The sequence below is a fragment of the Hemibagrus wyckioides genome, linkage group LG02, assembly GCF_019097595.1.
Source record: "Hemibagrus wyckioides isolate EC202008001 linkage group LG02, SWU_Hwy_1.0, whole genome shotgun sequence".
Classification (NCBI taxonomy): domain Eukaryota; kingdom Metazoa; phylum Chordata; class Actinopteri; order Siluriformes; family Bagridae; genus Hemibagrus; species Hemibagrus wyckioides.
In genome coordinates this window covers 8,309,789-8,328,707 of record NC_080711.1, presented here as the reverse complement: position 1 = coordinate 8,328,707, position 18,919 = coordinate 8,309,789, and the positions used below count along the sequence as shown (strand labels likewise).

Genomic DNA, 18,919 nt, shown 5'->3' with positions numbered 1-18,919 from the left:
GGTGGCTGGTGAAAAGTGGTGTCTCAGAGAAGATACACTCTTTAAAGCCAGTATTGTTCACACTTTTTTTTTTTTTTTTACAAGAGCTACTCATTTGAAAAGGCACTGGATGTGAAAGTCAGGCTGCCGTCTGTGAACAGCTGAGAGATGTCTGAACCATCATGTATCACCTACAGACACTGCTGTCACAGGGCTGAATCACAGAGTGTGCTTGTGAACATCTGGTCAAATGTCATTCTTTAAAGAAAGTTTTCAACCATTTTTCCAAGTACATGTCAAGCAGTGATAATGTTTCGTTGCACAAACATCACTGTTTTTTGATATTGCTATTGACTCATATGAGTCGATATCTCAAATTTAAGAGTAAATCTAGTGACTCAGCATGAGTAGCTGTACGCCCCACAGCAGGAATTTCAGCACAACGCAAAACTGATCACAGAAGCATCAATCTGTAGACTGCCGCATAGCCAACATATACTTTATTCATTTCGTATGAAACAAACAAACAAAATGGTTCAAAACAAGTAGACAACAGGTGCATATTGGAAAATGAGAAAACTGTTCTGACAAAGAATCAAGTCAATTCATTTACTGCTTCTGACAAAAAGAAAGAAAGAAGAAAAAAAAAACAACCCCGCATCTCATTTCCACAATCAGAATCACATTACACATTTTTCATTTTTTATTATCTACTGCAAGGTCATAACAGTAGATGACATTCAGTAACTGTGTCATAACCTCAACTCGTCTGTCAACGTCATTCTGTCGTGTGTGATATTACAGCCAGTTTGCACATGGAGTATTGAGCCATAAGTATTGCTCTGTGATTATTCCTGTCACATTTTTGTTTCTTGAGCAAATGATTAAAGCAATGGATCGCAACAGGGTCAGCCATCTCATAAGTCAGGGATGTCCAGGAGCCACACCTGATTCCACCTGTTTAATTAACTGATCTTCCCTTTCATACGCTCAGGTGTGGCTTTTGCGAAAGGGGATTATTTTCTTAAAACAGCATGCGTTTCATTTCTCTTATACCACAGACATGTGCAATGATTACTTTTTTTTTTTTTTTTACATTTGTTTTAACTGTATATAGTTATATTTCATTTATTTTTGAACATCATATGTCACTTACATTATAGCAGCCTTGAAGAGCTGTTCCTTCACTAGCTTTTCTTTTTTCTCTTCCATGAAGACAAAACATGCAGCTTGTGTTACTGAGAAACCAAAAAGCACATAATCCTCTGTCCTGAAGACTTTCCCATGGTGGAAAACTTACTGTTACAAATCCCTGACACTTTTATAAAAGTTCAACCAATTTCATCCATGTATTATATAATAATATAATATAATATAATATAATATAATATAATATAATATAATATAATATAATATAATATAATATAATATAATATAATATAATATAATATAATATAATATAATATAATATAATATTATTGGTTGGCTGTCTGCCCTACAGGTGGTAGAAAACAACTATAGAAGTTGTTTTTATTTGTTATATTTAGCTACTTAGCCTTATGTTCAGTAGAGCAATCAGCACTCAAGTCACTGAATAAGCTGTTACTATAGAAATGATAATGTTTTTGAATTAATTTAATGCTGTAATTTGCATTACAACTGAATCTGCTGTCACGGCTGCTGTTATAGAAAATGAATCAGCACTTTCTGACCAGGTTTCATTTATAGCAGAGTGTGTATATATAGTTTATTTTGTCTTGAAGGGTTTGAGACTGTCATAATTTAGTATTTCAGGTTGGATGTTTTAGTCATGAGGAGTCCCCTGTATTAGTAGTAACAGAGTAGCAGTGATGGCTAGCTAATCAATTCATGTTGATGTGGAAAAACATAAAATTATATCCTGAAATAAAGCCAAATTCAGTGACAGAAATAAAATATTAACCATTCCTACTGTCACAACATGTTTTCTAGCGTAATTGCATAGGCAGTATGGGTTTATTTGCTAACATCAGCTACAGAAATTTGTGCCTTTTTTTTGGTCACAACATAATCAGATATGTTTAATTTGATCCTGTAATAATGAATTGTTTCATAACCTTGAAACAGACACTGCCATCTTGCTGCTGCCATTTTGTCCTCAGACTACATGTCTATTATTGTTAAATTGCTGGTAATATGGCTGTGAAATTCTACAGTGTTTTAGTTTTTTTTTTAATCATCAAACTACAGGTATGTTCACTACAGTTAGCCCTAATACCTGCATTTGATATGATGGCTCACACGTAGATAGATGAGTAAATCCTGTCCTTATTGAGGGATACGTAGATGGATAAACATCTGGTCAGTGGTAACTTGGTAAGAAACTTTGTTTACTTGAATGGATCATTGAAGTAATGAAAAGGAAGGGATTTTTTAGCCTTGAACATTATTTATATGGTCTTGAGTGCGTCCTTTGCACTTTTAAAAGTCGACTATTTCAGCACATGATTAGACTACGGATTGCGCAGGCTGTCTTTGTGCACAACAAACAAAACACAGTCACACTGACTCTGAGTCTCCTGATTCCTGAGTCATCTTACTTCTGATGAAACTGCAATATTTTTGATTATCCAGAAACATTTACAAAACCACAGACAGGTGGCTGAAATGACAGAAACCATATAAACAATGTACTCATTCTTTTTCAGCGACTTAATTTTTTACTAGTCTTGCAAATAAAATCTGTCCATATCTGATCACACAGGCTATGATCCTTGGTGAAAAGTGGTGAAGATTTTTGCATGAGTGTTTTTGGAAAGGATTATTGCAAAATGCTGAAATGTTTTACGGAGTGGGAGGCTTAAAAAAAAAAAAAACACTCACTGAGACTCGCCTACGTGGCAGTTGCTCTGCTGAGGAAATGGCCTTTTATCAAATTCTGAAAGTGTAGTATGACTCAGGATGACTGCGTTACGACCAAAATCCGACAGTGAGCAAGACCATGGCTGGAGCTGTATATTTTATCATTTAGCTTTATCTGTACACAGTATCTTGCTTTAACCTGTATACATAACATATACATACAGAAGAAATACTCATAATAGATCTGTCTTTCTGTTAAAGCACAGAATCTTGAATTTCACTTACTGCAATGACACAGAATGCCCACTAGAGGCGCTGCAGCGACCGTTCAGCCTGAACTTGCACAAATCTTCCTAGTCCTGTGCAAGGGTTCTTTTACCCCTTCTTTCCCTTCAGGACAAGTATCTCTCTCTCTCTCTCTCTCTCTCTCTGTCTCTCTTGTTCCTCAGAAGCTGAAATTGGTTCCAGACCTGATCCACTTGCTGACTCGACATTCCACAGTTGGCCGCAGCACCTTTTCATCCCCACGCCTTCGCCAAAAGGAGAGAGAGAAAAAAATAAAGGAAAAATGCAACTCTACAGAATCTGAACACTTTTAAGAATGTTAGGGAGAGAAGAAAAAAAAAAACAAGAAACATGACTGGCCAGAAAGATTGCTTGAATCTATGAATTTATGAATCAATATTTCATGACTGGAAAGAAGCTAGTAGCAGTAGTTGGTGCCACACTCCTCATCGTTTTTGTAAACTTTCAAAAGAGCTCATTAACTAAACAGCACTCGGAAAAAAAAGGAAAGACACCAAATTGATCCAAGCACCAGCTAATCTCAGCAGCACAGTCGAGCTTTAACTAGCACCAGCCATGCTGAAAAGACCTTTAAATTACTCTCATTCTTTAAGCCACACAGCTCATTTCTACCCCCAGCGTTCTCTCTGTGTCTCTGTCTCGCCTCTGCATTGTCAAACGCTCCACATGCTATCAATTCCTTTCATCTCTAATCACTATGATTATCACATCCAGACAGCACCCGGCATTCAGCTGGAGAGAGAGAACGAGAAAGCAAAGAGGTGAGAGAGAAGTGACATGAAAGGGGAGATAAAAAGGGGGGAAAATTCCACAGGCTGATGATTTGTGGACTCAAAAATTAATTCTCCTTTTAGTTGGAGGTAATCAAAAAGATGAATAAAAGTAAAAACAGAACAACGTCACAGTCACAGTCTGCAAAAATACTGCTATGGTATAACACTGGTACAGACTGAAACGGTTGTGTGTGCATTTGTATCTGGAAATCTGAGCCGGTATGTTCTTTTCTGGGTATTCTTTTCTGTACTGCTAAAAAAAACAAAAAAACAACAACAACAAAAAAACAAAAAAAAAAAAACGAATGACCGGATGGTAACTAGGAAACATATATATGGTTATAAACTGAATTTCCAAAAAGAGTTAACGTGAAGCAAAAAAAGACCACTATTTGCATATCAGCCACATATCAGCGACTTTTAAACTGGTGGATTCTGATTGGTTGGTGTGCAGGTATGACGCAACAGTTCAAATAGGGGTGGAGTTCCACCTTCGTGTTTGATTGACATCTGCTGCGCTCCACACAGCTTTCTAAATGTCACCACAAAAAGAAAACAAACCTCAGAACAAAACAAAACAAAAGTCAGTTCAATTAGTCCTCGTGTGTGCAGGCCAGTTTGCTGAGTCATTCATAAAGATCTATCATCCTTCATTATTCCCCTTGCTCGTTTAGCTCCATGTCCGACACCAGGATATTTTTCTCAGCCTCTTCAGACGGAGTGAGGTTGGTGCGACTGTAACGAGCGCCCTCGTACGATCCGGAAGAGCCAGGGCTCCTCCTACGATACAGATAAACTCCGCCCACTATCAGAGCAATCAGTACCAGGACAGCCAGCAGAATCAGAACCAAAGCAGGAAGATGATCTACATCAGCTACAGAAAAAGAGAGAGAAAGATAATGTCCTAATTATTGTTATCATTATCAAATAAATATTCTGCATTGAACAAGATTCTGTTAATTAGTGTATGACTATAAGACATAACACAGTGAAGGTGAAGAAACAGAGCACTTTACCTGCTACAACAGTAGCCCCCAGTCCTATGGGAACAAGAAGAAAAGAAAATCAAAATTAAAATAGAGTCAGAAAGCAGCTACAGACTTGTTTGATCTGAATTTGTTCTACCTGAGCAGATGCTATAATTTGAGAGACAAGAGTTCATCTGGTATACTTCCTCTGTCTCCCTTTAACCTTGGCAGCTTTGGTGCTCGAGCCTTCTCTGGAACTCTCTTTATCTAACGATCAGACAATCCCACTCATTCTGCATATTTAATCCTGTCACAATACCTTATCTTACCTTAACTTATCTCACTCTGGTTGCAGGTTTATTGTATTTTTCTCCTGTTTTTAAATGTTCTTTTTATTTATTTGTTTGTTTGTTTGTTTATTTATTTTGTTTAAATTTTGTTAACAATTTTTAAAGTATAGGATAATTGAAAGTGCATTATTATTATTATTATTATTATTATTATTATTATTATTATTATTATTATTATTATGAGTAGTAGCAGTAGTAGTAGTAGTAGTAGTGGTGGTATTTTAATCCATTACAAATCAACAACGTTTTTATTCTGAAAACAACTCGAAACTCGAGCTCTACATGTAGAAGAGGTCCTGTTCAAATCACCTTTGTAATAAGTAGCAATTAAATATTGTTTCCCATATTCTTATTGTTTATACCACAGCGCTACTGAATTCTTAAATCGAATTGATCAGATGCTGATGAATTTTCGATAGTAACTAGGCTTTACATTACTGGCTGTAATTCAAATCAAAGCCAAGTTTACATTATAATGCTTTCCTTCTTATACTTTACATGTATGTAGCTAATAATAACGTAAAACTTCTGCTGAAGTGATAGCAGGTAAACTTGTGACATTCTGTAATAAATCATTTGTATTCTTTAATACAAATATAAGAGAAATTAATTAATGGTATAAGAGAAATTAAACACTTCAACATGTGTTGTTACATGTGTTAAGAATCAGCTTTGGAGCGGTGAATGTAACTCCACTTCATGTCTCGCCACATCACACAACCCTGTCTTTGATTATTTTTCTATAACAGCACACAGTCTAATGTTTTATTCAAGACTTACTGAAATTATAATTCTTAACGCTGACTATTATAATGACTTTAGCTTTAACATTTTTATATTTGGCCCCTTAATCGTTTGAGGATTTATTTGAGGTGTGTGTTAGGAGGTAACTCCCTACCTCGTGGCTGTTTACAGATGACTCCATGTGTGCGGTTCTTGCAGGATCCTGGCTTCCAGAGGCCTGTGTTACTCTGCACCCAGAAGCAACTGTTAGCAGAGAGCATGCTCAGATTTCCATCCTGCTGCTCCCAGTTAGTGTACTCCACCACCGAACTGTCCGGCCACTGCAGACTGCCTCCTACTTACGCAACAAGAGGAACACAGAGAGAGTTACCAACATACAGAATAAAACTAATCCCTGAATGACTATTAATTTCATCCAAATGTCAAATTCTAACCCAAGTAAACTTCTGTCTACAATATGGAGTAAAATATATCACTCATGACCACAGGGTGGAGGTTACCTTTGGGATTGAAGGTCATTCCGAGCCAGGCGCCATGAGCCTGCTCCTGGTAGCTCTGAATGTGCTCCCAAACAAAACCATTCTCGTTCTCATCCAGCACTGATAGTAGCTCTGCTCCCACTGAGAGAAAGAGACAGACAGGAAAAGAAAGAGAAAAAGATTACACTAACCATCACTGTATGCTATTTATGCATATTTAAACATGTGTACACTTCAAGTCAGGTGCTTTTCCATACCTGGTTTTAGTTATTTCAAAGTCCAATCACTATTAATCCCAGTACAGAATTAGTAATAAACGCAAATAAATTAAATAAGGTATCAAACACACTGGGGCAAAGTCAGGCCTCTGTCCTGAAGACTCTCTTGAGGTGAACTTTGAGAAACAGCTTTAATGCTGACTATCACAAGCTATTACTATTACACTAGAAGCTGTTTCATAAATGTTAAATAAATTCAGCATTATGTTTTGAACATATCAAGAATTAAATGATTTCCTTTGTTAAATAACCTTTTTTGTTTGTTTGTTTGTTTTTTCGGTTTACACTTACATGGAGAGTCCACCATATAACTCACTGTGATTTAGTTGTTACTATAGAAACAATCACTTTTAATGTATTAACATATAAGGTACTGTTCTTATAAAAAAAAAAAAAAATCAACAACTTCTGACCAATCAGATTTGAGAATTCAAGAGCACTATGGAAAAAGTGTTAAAAGAAAACCTCTTTGTATTTAACCTGTTGTCTGGCTGCTTATCGTACTTGACTGTTAATCGTATAGATTACACTTATATAACCTTAGATTATATACAACATATGACACAATAATTGTGAGTTCAAATCCCAGGTCCACCAAGTTGCCACTGCTGGACCCCTGAGCAAGACCCTTAACCCTCAGTTGTATAAAATTAGATAAATTGTATGATGCTCTGGATAAGAGTGTCTGCCGAAATGCCGTAAATGTAATAATAATAATAACAATAACAACATTAGGGATGTGGTAGCTTAGTGGCAAAGACGTTGGACTACTGATCAGAAGGTTGTGAGTTCAAATCTTAAGTCCACCAAGCTGTCACTGCTGGGTCCTTGAGCAAGGCCCTTAACCCTCAATTGCTCAGTTGTATAAGAATGGGATAAAATGTAAGTCTGGATATTGGGTCCTGCCAAATGCCAGAAATGTAAATGTACTACAGCATAATTAATGTGGTTATTGCGTTTACATATGAGTGCCTGTACGTGTACCTTTCTTGCAGGTGTGCTCGGCATCGTGCTGTAGCCGCAGCTGGTTCAGGTTAAAGGCGTAACAGGAGTTTTTGAATGGAATCCAGGCCCAGTCTCCGACTGTCTGACGGCAGTGGCCCGGATACATCCATCTGTGATCTGCTCGCTCTGACAGGGAAGGAGGTGTCACAACCATAAAAGATCACTTTCAGTCTTGTTAGGACAAAACTAGCCTTATGAGGTCTAATCTTAAGGTACGATCATGTCATATCAGAATTACAGTAAGATAATGGCACGTAATGCTTTAATACCTTTAAAACAGAAAGTGATATAGTGATATACTGTTAAAATCTGTCCCGACGGAGGCTCTCAGCAGCTGCAGGACTGTTTTAGCAGAACTGATTGGGAGATTTTCAAATACCAGGACCTAGAGGTGTTCACTGACACTGTGCTGTGTTATATTAAAAACTGCATGGACTGTGTCACGGTGGAGAAACACATTCGGGTCTTTCCCAATCAGAAACCCTAGATGACAAAGGAGGTACAGCAGTTGCTAAAAGAAAGGAACATTGCTTTTAAATCTGGTGATGGAGCCCTCTATAGTGTGGCCAGAGATCTAAAGAAAGGCATCAAGAAGGCCAAGGCGGAGTATAAAATGAAGATAGAGAAACATCTGGATAGCAACAACACAAAGCTGGTGTTGGATGGTATTCGGCACCTTACCAACTACAGGCCCAACCTACAAATGGCTGAAGGGTATACATCGCTGGCAGAGGAACTGAACATTTTCTTTGCTCGCTTTGAGGTGAAGTCAACAGGGGTAGATACACCACATCCAGCAGAAAACAACAGCTCCACCCTCAGAGTGGAGGAGTGGGAAGTAAGGCACACACTTAGGGCCATCAATCCAAGGAAAGCCACAGGACCTGACAGGGTCCCTGGACGTGTGCTGAAGGACTGCGCAGATCAGCTAGCCAGCATCTTTACTGAGATTTTCAATTGGTCACTATCACTGTCTGCCATCCCATCCTGCCTGAAGTCCTCCAACATAGTTCCTCTACCTAAAAAATCAACCATCACCAGTGTAAACAACTATCGGCCAGTAGCACTCACTCCAGTGGTCATGAAGTGTTTTGAAAAGCTGGTACGGAGTCACATCACATCTTTCTTGCCACCCGACTTTGATCAACATCAATTTGCATACAGAGCAAATAGGTATACAGAAGATGCAATAGCAACAACTCTCCACACCACACTAACACATCTGGAGCAGCAAGGAAGCTACGCTCGTCTCCTCCGACTATAGCTCAGCTTTTAACACCATCCTCCCACAGAGACTAGTGTGTAAACTGTTGGACCTAGGACTGCCATATAACACATGTCTATGGATCAAAGAATTTCTGTCAGGACCGTACACAGAGTCATCAGCTCTCAGCCTGAGTATGGTATCACTGCAAGGCTGTGTGTTAAGCCATTTGCTTTTTTTACTTTATATACATGACTGCATCCCCACCCACTCAAGTAACACTATAGTTAAATTTGCAGACGACACCACAATGATAGAACTCATCTCTGACTACCAAAATGAGGTGGTGAGGCTGTCACAGTGGTGCACGGACAACAACCTGCTTCTGAACACATCCAAAACAAAGGAACTGATCACTCACTACAGGAAAAACAGAACGGACTTTACACCCTTATTCATAAATGGGGACTGTGTGGAAAGGGTCACAGACTTTCGATTCCTAGGTGTTTACATCCTGGAAGACCTGACTTGGGGCACAAACACAACAGAGTTAGTGAAGAAAGCACAGCTGAAACTTTACTTTCAGAGGGTCCTCAGGAAGAATAACATCTCTCAGAAACAGTTGGTGTCCTTCTATCACTGCACTGTAGAGAGAATTGTAACATACTGTCTCTGTGTTTGGTTTTCTAGCTGTACAGCTGCTCAGAAAAAAGAACTCCAGAGGGTAATTAACTTGGCCTAGAAGATCATTGGATGCCCTCTTCCCTCGTTGGAGGAATTATACAACTCTCGCTGCTTCAATAAAGCCAGCAGTATCATTGAAGATCCATCTCACCCTGGTCATCCACTGTTCGTACTGTTACCGTCAGGCAGACGGTATAGAACAATCAAAACCAGAACAAGTAGACTGAAGAACAGTTTTTACCCTAGAGCAGTACAAGTATTAAATGCTCAGTGAAATTGTTCCGGGAGAATTATTTTCTCCAATATGTGTAAATCTTGGGCAATATTTGTCTTCTCATGTGCAATATGGGTAAAGTGCAATATATACAACTCCCTTGTGCAATATGTGGAAATTTTGGTGCAATATGCATAACTGTTTCTTGTGTAATTTGTGTATCCTGTGTAATATGTGTAAAGCACCTAATTCCGTTAGTCATGCTCCCCATGACCTGAGTATAGATTAGATAAGTGACACAGACTGTAACACCGACAGTGAAATGAAAATGAAATGATATAAGATGATAGAGAATGTTCTCATAATTAACTTTGGAATCTGCTGCTGGGGTTTAGTCATATAGTGAGATGTCAGTAAGTCCTTGAGAGTCTGATGAAGCACAAGGTTTGTGTTAAAACTGTACTTCTGATATGGCATGAAGGTGTTATTACACTGTTATCAATTTGCAATTAATAGTATATTTACAATTTTACAAACACATCATACCTGTATTCAGCTCACAGATAGTTGCATCCAATTTTATGTTACAGGATGACATAGTCCATTGGCCACTGGTAGTCATGTGACCACACCCAGCCATCAGATTGGGCTCTCCATCGCGCCAGTTGCTGAAAGTAACTTCCTCCTCTCCCAGCCATCTGTATCCACGGCCCTAGAGACACAATGTGTCATTTACACATTTCGCTTGACATTTAAACATGTAATATGGCATTTGCAAATCAAACAACACACATGCATGCACACCCACTTACCCCGTCACTGTGTAGAGCGATCCAGGCAGGTTTGCGGAGAGCATTCAGTAGGAGCGTGAGGTACGCTTGCTGCTGTGGGTCTCGTACCGAGGCCAGACTGCCATTAACAGACTCACACACATGCACAGCCCCTTCCCAGTCTAACCGTGCCTGTAACAAACGGTACTGTTTGCCCTTAAACTCCAGTTGCCCTTCAGGAACAGGGGGGAGAGGGTCCACACCAGGGGGAATAGCAGTGTCTGAAGAAAGCACATGAACATACAGATTATTTACATATTGAACATATGTAGCTCATTTATCAGGATTATTAAAACAACACAACCACAAGGTTTCATATCCTACATCAAATGAAAAATCCCACATGAAACCCACCATACCTTTGTTTTTCATGCAGATGTAGCCATGTTTCTCTGATTCACATCCTCGAGATGCCCACATTCCTGTGGTTCTGTGAGGACTGATGTGGAGTAGCACCACACAATTAGTCTAGTAAAACGAAAAAATTGCACAACGATAATGAAGCATACAGAAACATAAATAATCAGGAAGCTAAAAATGACAAAATGGTAAACAACAAAGCAACAAGGAAACAACAAAACCTGGGGTTTCATTTTACAGCCACCATTACAGATTGGCTGGACAGGACAGGGTATAAATAATTAACTGCATAATTTGAAGCTCAAACAGTTGAAGAAAGTGATGAAGATGAAATCAGAAGATTGTACAAAATGTCTATCAACTCACTAGGATTTTGTGTGACTCAGAAACCATTCAGTAATAAACAGTGTTGCTCATGTGACCCCAAGTACTGTTACTTCTTGATCAAATACTTAGTTCATAGATTATATGCATGAAATTATAATTAATTTTTCATACTGGATTTTTGTTTTGTCCACTGTTGTTCACTGGCTCCCCAGGGCCCCAGTTTGTATAGCTAAGTAGACCAGGCTCTGCCCACTTAAAGTGTCCCTGGGAATCTGAGGTAAGCCCCAACCACAGGTGAAAACTCGTGTTGGGCAGCAGAGTCACCAGGAATGCTGCAGAACAGAAGATGAGAAAGGAAGATCTTGACATCAAATAGTTCACTAACACAAAAATAATCTCTTTTCCTGGGAATCCACAAGGGTGTATTCTATTTTACATTTGTATTCAGTCAAATCCATGCTCATTAAAAAGTAGGCAGCATAAGCCTTCAAGTAATCTAAGTAAACTTTGCAGAAGCCTAATTCTACATCTTAAGCATGCTTTAGACCACAAGAGGAAAACCAGACATCTGACCTCTTAATATAAGAGTGTGAATTTGCATGGAGCACTTCTAACATTACACTGATACGATGAAGTGTTGGATTCAGACCAAAGCTACAGTCAATACCAACAGTGCGTGTGTATGTGTTTGTGTGTTGGTACCTTGCTCAATGTGAGTGGGCACTGTGGCCAGTGTTGCCCCTTGAGATTGGCACACCATTCGGGCATCAGACCATGTCTTACGCGTCATCTCCTCTTTCCCAAACACCTTATAACACTATCCAAAATAAATTAAATCCACTTACATACAGTATATATTTGCAGGTTCTACAATTTTTCACCCAGTTTTGTTATATGCTCATTTTCCCCAGTTCTCTCCTACAATACAACAGCTACAAGTCTGGAGGCTGAAGACTAACCAGCTTTCTCCAAGACAGACATAGAGTAGCTGAACACTCTCGCAGGGGTCCACAAATTTCTCTATTCTGTTTACATGAACGGACAGACAACTACGATTTGTTTAGCCTCTTTCTGAATGACTAATGTAAAATAAAGAAAGTCATCCATCTGAAAACAGACAACGAAGCCAAATGCTCTCCTGACCTTTTGGCTACTGTTTGGCTGTGTCACGCTTTGAACTTTCATTTTCAATGAAACCTGCAGTCTATCTACAGAAAGCGAAGCTGGACCAAGGCCAGGAATATAGTGAAAGACCAATAGACGCTTCTCTCTGTTGTAACAGGGAAGCATTTGCAAGCACTGAGAGAATGAGGAAATATTCTTCCCACAGGCCATTCAGACCATCAACAAGGACAATACTTAGAGCCTGGACTATAATGGACTTTGTAACAACACATTACTGCTATCTGATTTTTTTGCACAGCATATAACTGCAATTGCACATTGGCACATTATTCATAACAGTCATACTATTCTCCCACAAATCCGCATTCATATATCAATCTTTAAATATTTCCTTATACTTTCTTCCCTTTTCCACCTTTCCTACTTTTAATGCAATTTTATTATATTTCTATCTCAGTATATTTTCATTCTTATTGATTCTATTTATCTTATTATTTGGACAAGCATTTCACTATGTGATACTGTGTATGGACAAATAAAATCTGAATTTGAATCACTACCAAGGATGGTATTCTACGGCAATATTTATTATAATAAGGCGTAAATTTGATTCTAGGTACTAATAATACCTGATGCAGACATAAGATGTGAAGTGTAGTGTATTTATTTTGTTGTACCTTGTGCAGGAATGGACTCCAGCCATCAGGACAACCTGCTGGGATGAGCGGAGGAGCCGGAGTGGGAGGAGGTGTGCCTGTGACATTTACTCTCTTACACACATAGGGCATATCTAAATGACACTTTTTATCTGCCCATTCCCCTGAGAGAGGCAAAAAGAATGAGAGAGAGTGAAAGAGACAGACAGGGAGTAAGCTTTGAACGTTATACACATATGGGTACATTTTCAGACTAAGAAACTGATTTTTAGATAAAGCAGGAAAAAAAGTGGGAAAGAAGATGTGTGTTGTCGAACCTTTAGATGCGGATATGTGGGCACACTTGCGATCTCTAGTAAGGGGACGTGGTTGGCCAAGTCCCCAGGACACGTAATTGAGCACAGAGTGATCAGACCACCGGAAACGTCCATCGTTCTCAAACGTGTGTAGTCCAATCCACCAGAGATCACTATCAATCCTTGCCATCTTGAGGAAGACAAATAAAGACATCAACACATGCAGACGTTACACAGTCAAAGCATAATGAAATGGAATGTGTGTGTACCTTGCGCAGAGTGCTTGCCAGGAACTGTTTCTCGCTGGCAGAATGTATGGAGACAAGAGAGGCACCGAACCAGGAACAGATCCTCTGGGCCTGCCCCCATGTGGTGCGATGCTCAAACAGCTTATACTGAGCTTCCTGGAAATCAACCCAGTCCAGACCAGAGTCTACATACAGACACACACACACCCGTCACTCATATTTCTCATATTTTCCTTTTCTGATTTTTTTTTTGCTTGATTCACAATGAGCTTGTGAAGTTCCCTTTAATGTTCTTACAAATGTCCTTTTTCAAATCATAAGAAAATGCGCATACACACACACACACACGGCATGGTCTCTATATCTGTCAGTCCCAGTGAAGGAGGTGTGGCCTCTGCTACTGTCACTTACATTGAAGGAGGTGTGGCCTCTCTATGTGCCAGGCCCAGTTAAAAAGGTGTGGTCTCTGTACCTATCAGTCAAAATGAAGCAGGTCTACTGGGCTCGGTATCTGCTGCTTCAACTGAGGGAGGCATCTCCACTGTACCTGTCAGTCCCAGTGATGAAGACATGGCCTCTATATACCTGTCAGTCCAAGTGAAGTAGGTGTGTCCTCTGTACCTTAGTCCCAGTGGAGGGGTGTGGTTTTGGCACTTGTCTCTGTCTGTCAGCCCAATTGGGAAGCATGACGTTTGAGTCCTCAAAACACGTTCACACATACACTTAAACTATTTGTACAGTAACTTAATCTATTCTATTCAATATTATATAACTTGCATTGTATTGTCTTGGAAAAACAAATACACATCTATAATCCCACACACTTGCACACAAGTATACAGAAACATCATACACAGAATAAATAATTACAGACCTTCAGCAGGCTCAGGCTCTACCTCAGTTTTCCCTGAATCAAAGAAAGCAAACATTTAGACACATTGTTCGTGTGTGTGTGTGTGTAAGGAAGAGAAAATAACAGAGTTTTTTTTTTTGTTGAAAATAAATAAATAATACCTTTTGGTATTTTACAGAGCCAGTCTAGTTCAGAATTGCAGTCAGCCTTTACCCAGTTCATATCTGCCACATTAGCTGCTCCACACAGTGCTGAGCTATACGGACCCCTACCAAAGTTCTGATACGACACCTGATGGACACGTATGATAGAGACAAAAGAAGGATATATTTTTTACTAATCTTAATACAAGCTTTTTGTATGTTTGGACATTACTCATGTGAATACTGACATCATTCTTATATTATATGTGGGGAATAAAATGTTATGCACTGTAATATAATAGAATAAATATTGAGAAATAGAGAGATATGTGTCGCACTTACAGCTGTTCCATCACTCCATGTCCAGCTGTCACTGATTCGGCGAGATATCCCTATCCACAGCCAGTGTTGCTCATGATCCTCCTCCTCTCTGTGCATACAATCAAACACTGACATAATTCCCAGTCACACTGTGACAACTGGGACGTGTTGACAAATTTGTATCGGTGTCTCATACATTTGTACTAGTGCACAAGCCAACACTAGACACACACTTAAACAAATACTTACCCAAAGGTCTCGTGGAGGACCCGAAACACAAAGGTCTCCTCTTCTGGGGTGCCAAAGCTGACTAGCTCAGCGCCGTGCTTCTGACAATACATATGAGCCTGGATCCATGTGAGCTTCTTCTCTAGGTCACCTGCATGAAAGACCTGAAACACACACAAAGCAGGTTCAAGTAACAAACCCACAAATGCTGTTAGTATATACTGTACATACATACACACACACACACATCTACAAACCCACACCCACCCTGTAGCAGTAATGCAAAGTGCTAGAACTCTTCCACTCAGGGGGGCAGGACCCTGTGAGAGGAGGTGTAGGCTGGGGCTGAGGGGGGCTTGGGGAAAATGAAGAGCCCTTGTCCTGTCTGCAGATGTACTTGGAGCGTGTACTTGCACAATCCTTCACCTCCCACAGGCCTGTAGCATGGCCTGTTGCCATGGCTACACATCCACCTTTAAACGGAGCTAAAGAGGGGAAAATATGACACAAGGACCATGAGAGAGATGGACAAATCATCAGTATAATTAACAAGGTCAGGACAATCTGCCCTGATATGTCCAGTAAGAGAAAATCTCTGTAATTGTTCATTCCAGTATTTGAGTCAACAAGCGATTCGTTAAAGGAACACATCAGTGTTTTTCAAACCTTATATCTAATGTATTGCAGCATGGGTGTGTTATTATCCTCAAAACATTATAGTGTACCAAGAAAAGACTGGAAAACCTGTTTACTCAAAATTTACTTATAAAAGAAGTCTAAGGGGTTGTTGAATCTCTTTTAACATTTTAATGTATTATTAATTAAAATATATTTGTAAATTCTCTAGAGTTCTCTATTTCCTCCCTTTAAGGCCGGGACTTTTTAAAGGGAAGAGTTTGTGTCTATGAAAATTGTCTCTGTTTCCGTCTGAATCCAAAGTAATCCAAAGTCAATTTTTTTTACTATATTGATCCAGCTGGATGACACTAGTCATGAACCGCTTTGGTATTTTACTGGGAGTTTTTGTTAGGAATTTTTCTCATGTACATTTGACTTTTAAGACTTTTATTATTGAGAGTAGTGCATGTAACTGTAAATGTAAATATTATATTAAACATTTATTTACAGAATTTAACAACTGCCTTACACTTCAAGAACTCGTATTCCCTTTTCTCAGTACAGTACTTTAAGCTTAAAGGAACACTCTAGCTTATCTCAGCCTAAATTATATTCACAGTGTATTGCATGTGTAGCTTATATCTGGTTAAACTAGCGTGAGTACTCATAAATGCAAATGTTCACATAGGATTTTAATGCCTGAATTAATAAATAGGGGTAATAAACACCACAAGCCAATGAAAATATCCTATAACTAACTGGTAAGTCTGGCCAAAATTGCCTGTCATATTTTGAAGCATGAAAAGTGATACAGTGCCAGAGTGACTCATTTCACTGGACAGAAATGGATTTGTTGGACATGCAAAGTGTTGTGGAAATGGAAAGGTTCTGTCTCCATGAGTGTGTATAACTCCTGTGTATGTATGTGTGTGTGTGTGTGTTTGTGTGTACCTGGCTGATCTCTGTTCCAGTTGGTGTAGGTCAGTTGCTCTCCAGTGAGCCAGCGGAAAAGGCCAGTGCTGTTCTGATTATGCAGCCCCAGCCAGAAACGATCATCTGAACGGCCAAACACCAAGCTGTTCACAAACGCCTGCTCGAACCTACATTCGAACGTACACATATTATTTAGTCGTCTCTCTATACTGTTCTGTGTCTGGATATCTGATTGGATCTGCGGAGAAAAAAAAATGGCTCAGCAAAGTCGATCAGAAGTGGTGGGTTTTCTTTTAAAAAGCATTTTCAGCTGTGGGAGATTTTACAAATCTCCTAAAATAAGAGGTTTCAAATATTACTAAGGTGGATAGCGTGTAATGGAAACAGTAAAAAGAAACCTATGGGTCTGGGATTGTTGCCAGCTGTGGCGGAAAAAATGTGCATACTTTACAGAGAATGAGTGGTTCTGCAACTTTTCTTTATATTTGCAATCTTCTCCACCCTTGATTGTATTGTAAAACCACACAGCTACATTACATGCAGCAATCTGGTAGAGAGGAAGGGAAATAATGATAGTGGACGTGGTTTTATGTCACATCGACCTGCGAATGCAGACACTACAGCTGGATTGCATTTACATTGTACTAAGATCCGATCACAATGCGCTCACTGGTCGCATAACATTCACAGATGCATTTACACTTGTCTTTTCAATACGTATGTGGACAACATCCAGATCCAGATTTTAATGTCAAGTGTAAATGCAGCCTAAAAGGGAGCTAATGGCATGCATGTGGAGGATTTTACTTTCATAGAAGTAAAAGTGAGAAAGTGGATATGATATATTTAAAAAATATATCAGGTATCAGTAATTCTTTATTTACAGCCTTAATTCATATATCCTCAGTAAACTGCCTTTTTATATTTTGGGAAACAGATCCAACTAAATTCATTAGAAATAATCGATAGAGTGGAATTAAAATCATAGCACAATTTTAGTTCAGACCAATTATGAACTCGAGTGATGAGGTTGAGGAACTGTCAGAGACACAATTCACCCACCATGCGGTCAGTGCAAACATTTCTTCTATTTCTGTTTTTTTTTTCTAGTATTTTCCACAGTTTCCAGGGGCATAGTGATAGGGGTCATTAAAAAACATTCCTGGTTTAAGCCACGGCCATTTTAAATATAAGATACAGATAGTGTTCCACAAATATCATCCCCATTGCTTAATTTATTTTGTTGATATTTGAACTATAAAATACCTGTTGTTGATGACAGCTAATGTTGCATTGTAGCTAGCACACACTCTTCTAGCATTGTTGAACGTTACAGACTCCTCTCCAACCCAGAAACAGGCAGGATTGTGCCACTTCCATCCCTGTGGAAAGGACGAAAAAAAGGAAGCAGGGGAGGGAATAGGGAGACAGGAGATTTAAAAAGACAAATATCTCCAGCTGCCTGCCATACATTACGTCAGGGACAGGATGTGCATTCATAACCCTGAATAACTTTTAATGCAGATGATCTCACAGAGTATGATGATAAAACTAATTCAAATAGAAAGGAACAACACAGAATACTTTTCACACAACTAACACCAGTTTAAGTCAGGCTTGATGCCTCTGACTTTAACACCCATGAGTTGGATGTGTGCCTTATGAATCAGAACGACTCAGCTTCCCCCAGTTGGGCGCTGGGGGAGTGTGTTAGAGTTTGTAATGTTCCAGTGTCTTGCCACTTTTCTCTGTGACATTTAGACATGTAGCTGCATTACATTTTTACTTATGTCATTGTAAATGACTGAATATCTGCTTTAGGTGTTCACGTTTTTCTAAAAACAATAGTTTTCATTATGCATATAACATACTACAGATGTCCGGGAGTCATAACACACAACACATGGTTTCATCATGGTTGCAGAACAAACTGAATGATATTATGGCCCTGAAGTGGCCTCTGACAGGCTCTAAACTACCGACAGGAGGTCTTTTGGTTAGAAATTCAGCAAAACTGCAGGGTCAACAAGCGGGAATGAAGACACACTCATACAAACAGAATGCTTTAGCCAGTAAATTTAAAGCATTAAACTATTTTATGAGACAGAGGTTTTCAACATGACAAGATTTAAATGAAGTATTGAGGGAAGCGTGAG

General features: G+C 39.1%; 1 protein-coding gene across 1 annotated transcript in view; it reads right to left on the bottom strand.

The window, feature by feature from the left end:
• Window positions 1–462: 462 nt before the first annotated feature.
• Window positions 463–18,919, bottom strand: part of mrc2 (mannose receptor, C type 2) — a 41,493-nt gene continuing 23,036 nt past the window's right edge. The window contains exons 10-29 of the mRNA XM_058411824.1: window positions 18,030–18,145; window positions 16,782–16,930; window positions 15,480–15,697; window positions 15,234–15,376; window positions 15,006–15,093; window positions 14,682–14,811; window positions 14,542–14,574; window positions 13,689–13,852; window positions 13,441–13,609; window positions 13,145–13,287; window positions 12,045–12,159; window positions 11,514–11,674; window positions 11,015–11,123; window positions 10,638–10,876; window positions 10,372–10,537; window positions 7,703–7,849; window positions 6,462–6,581; window positions 6,116–6,295; window positions 4,916–4,939; window positions 463–4,773 (exon numbers count right to left, since the gene is read on the bottom strand). Coding sequence (XP_058267807.1) covers window positions 4,553–4,773; window positions 4,916–4,939; window positions 6,116–6,295; window positions 6,462–6,581; window positions 7,703–7,849; window positions 10,372–10,537; window positions 10,638–10,876; window positions 11,015–11,123; window positions 11,514–11,674; window positions 12,045–12,159; window positions 13,145–13,287; window positions 13,441–13,609; window positions 13,689–13,852; window positions 14,542–14,574; window positions 14,682–14,811; window positions 15,006–15,093; window positions 15,234–15,376; window positions 15,480–15,697; window positions 16,782–16,930; window positions 18,030–18,145 — 2,835 coding nt within the window. The 3' untranslated portion in view covers window positions 463–4,552. The remainder of the gene's footprint in view (window positions 4,774–4,915; window positions 4,940–6,115; window positions 6,296–6,461; window positions 6,582–7,702; window positions 7,850–10,371; window positions 10,538–10,637; window positions 10,877–11,014; window positions 11,124–11,513; window positions 11,675–12,044; window positions 12,160–13,144; window positions 13,288–13,440; window positions 13,610–13,688; window positions 13,853–14,541; window positions 14,575–14,681; window positions 14,812–15,005; window positions 15,094–15,233; window positions 15,377–15,479; window positions 15,698–16,781; window positions 16,931–18,029; window positions 18,146–18,919) is intronic.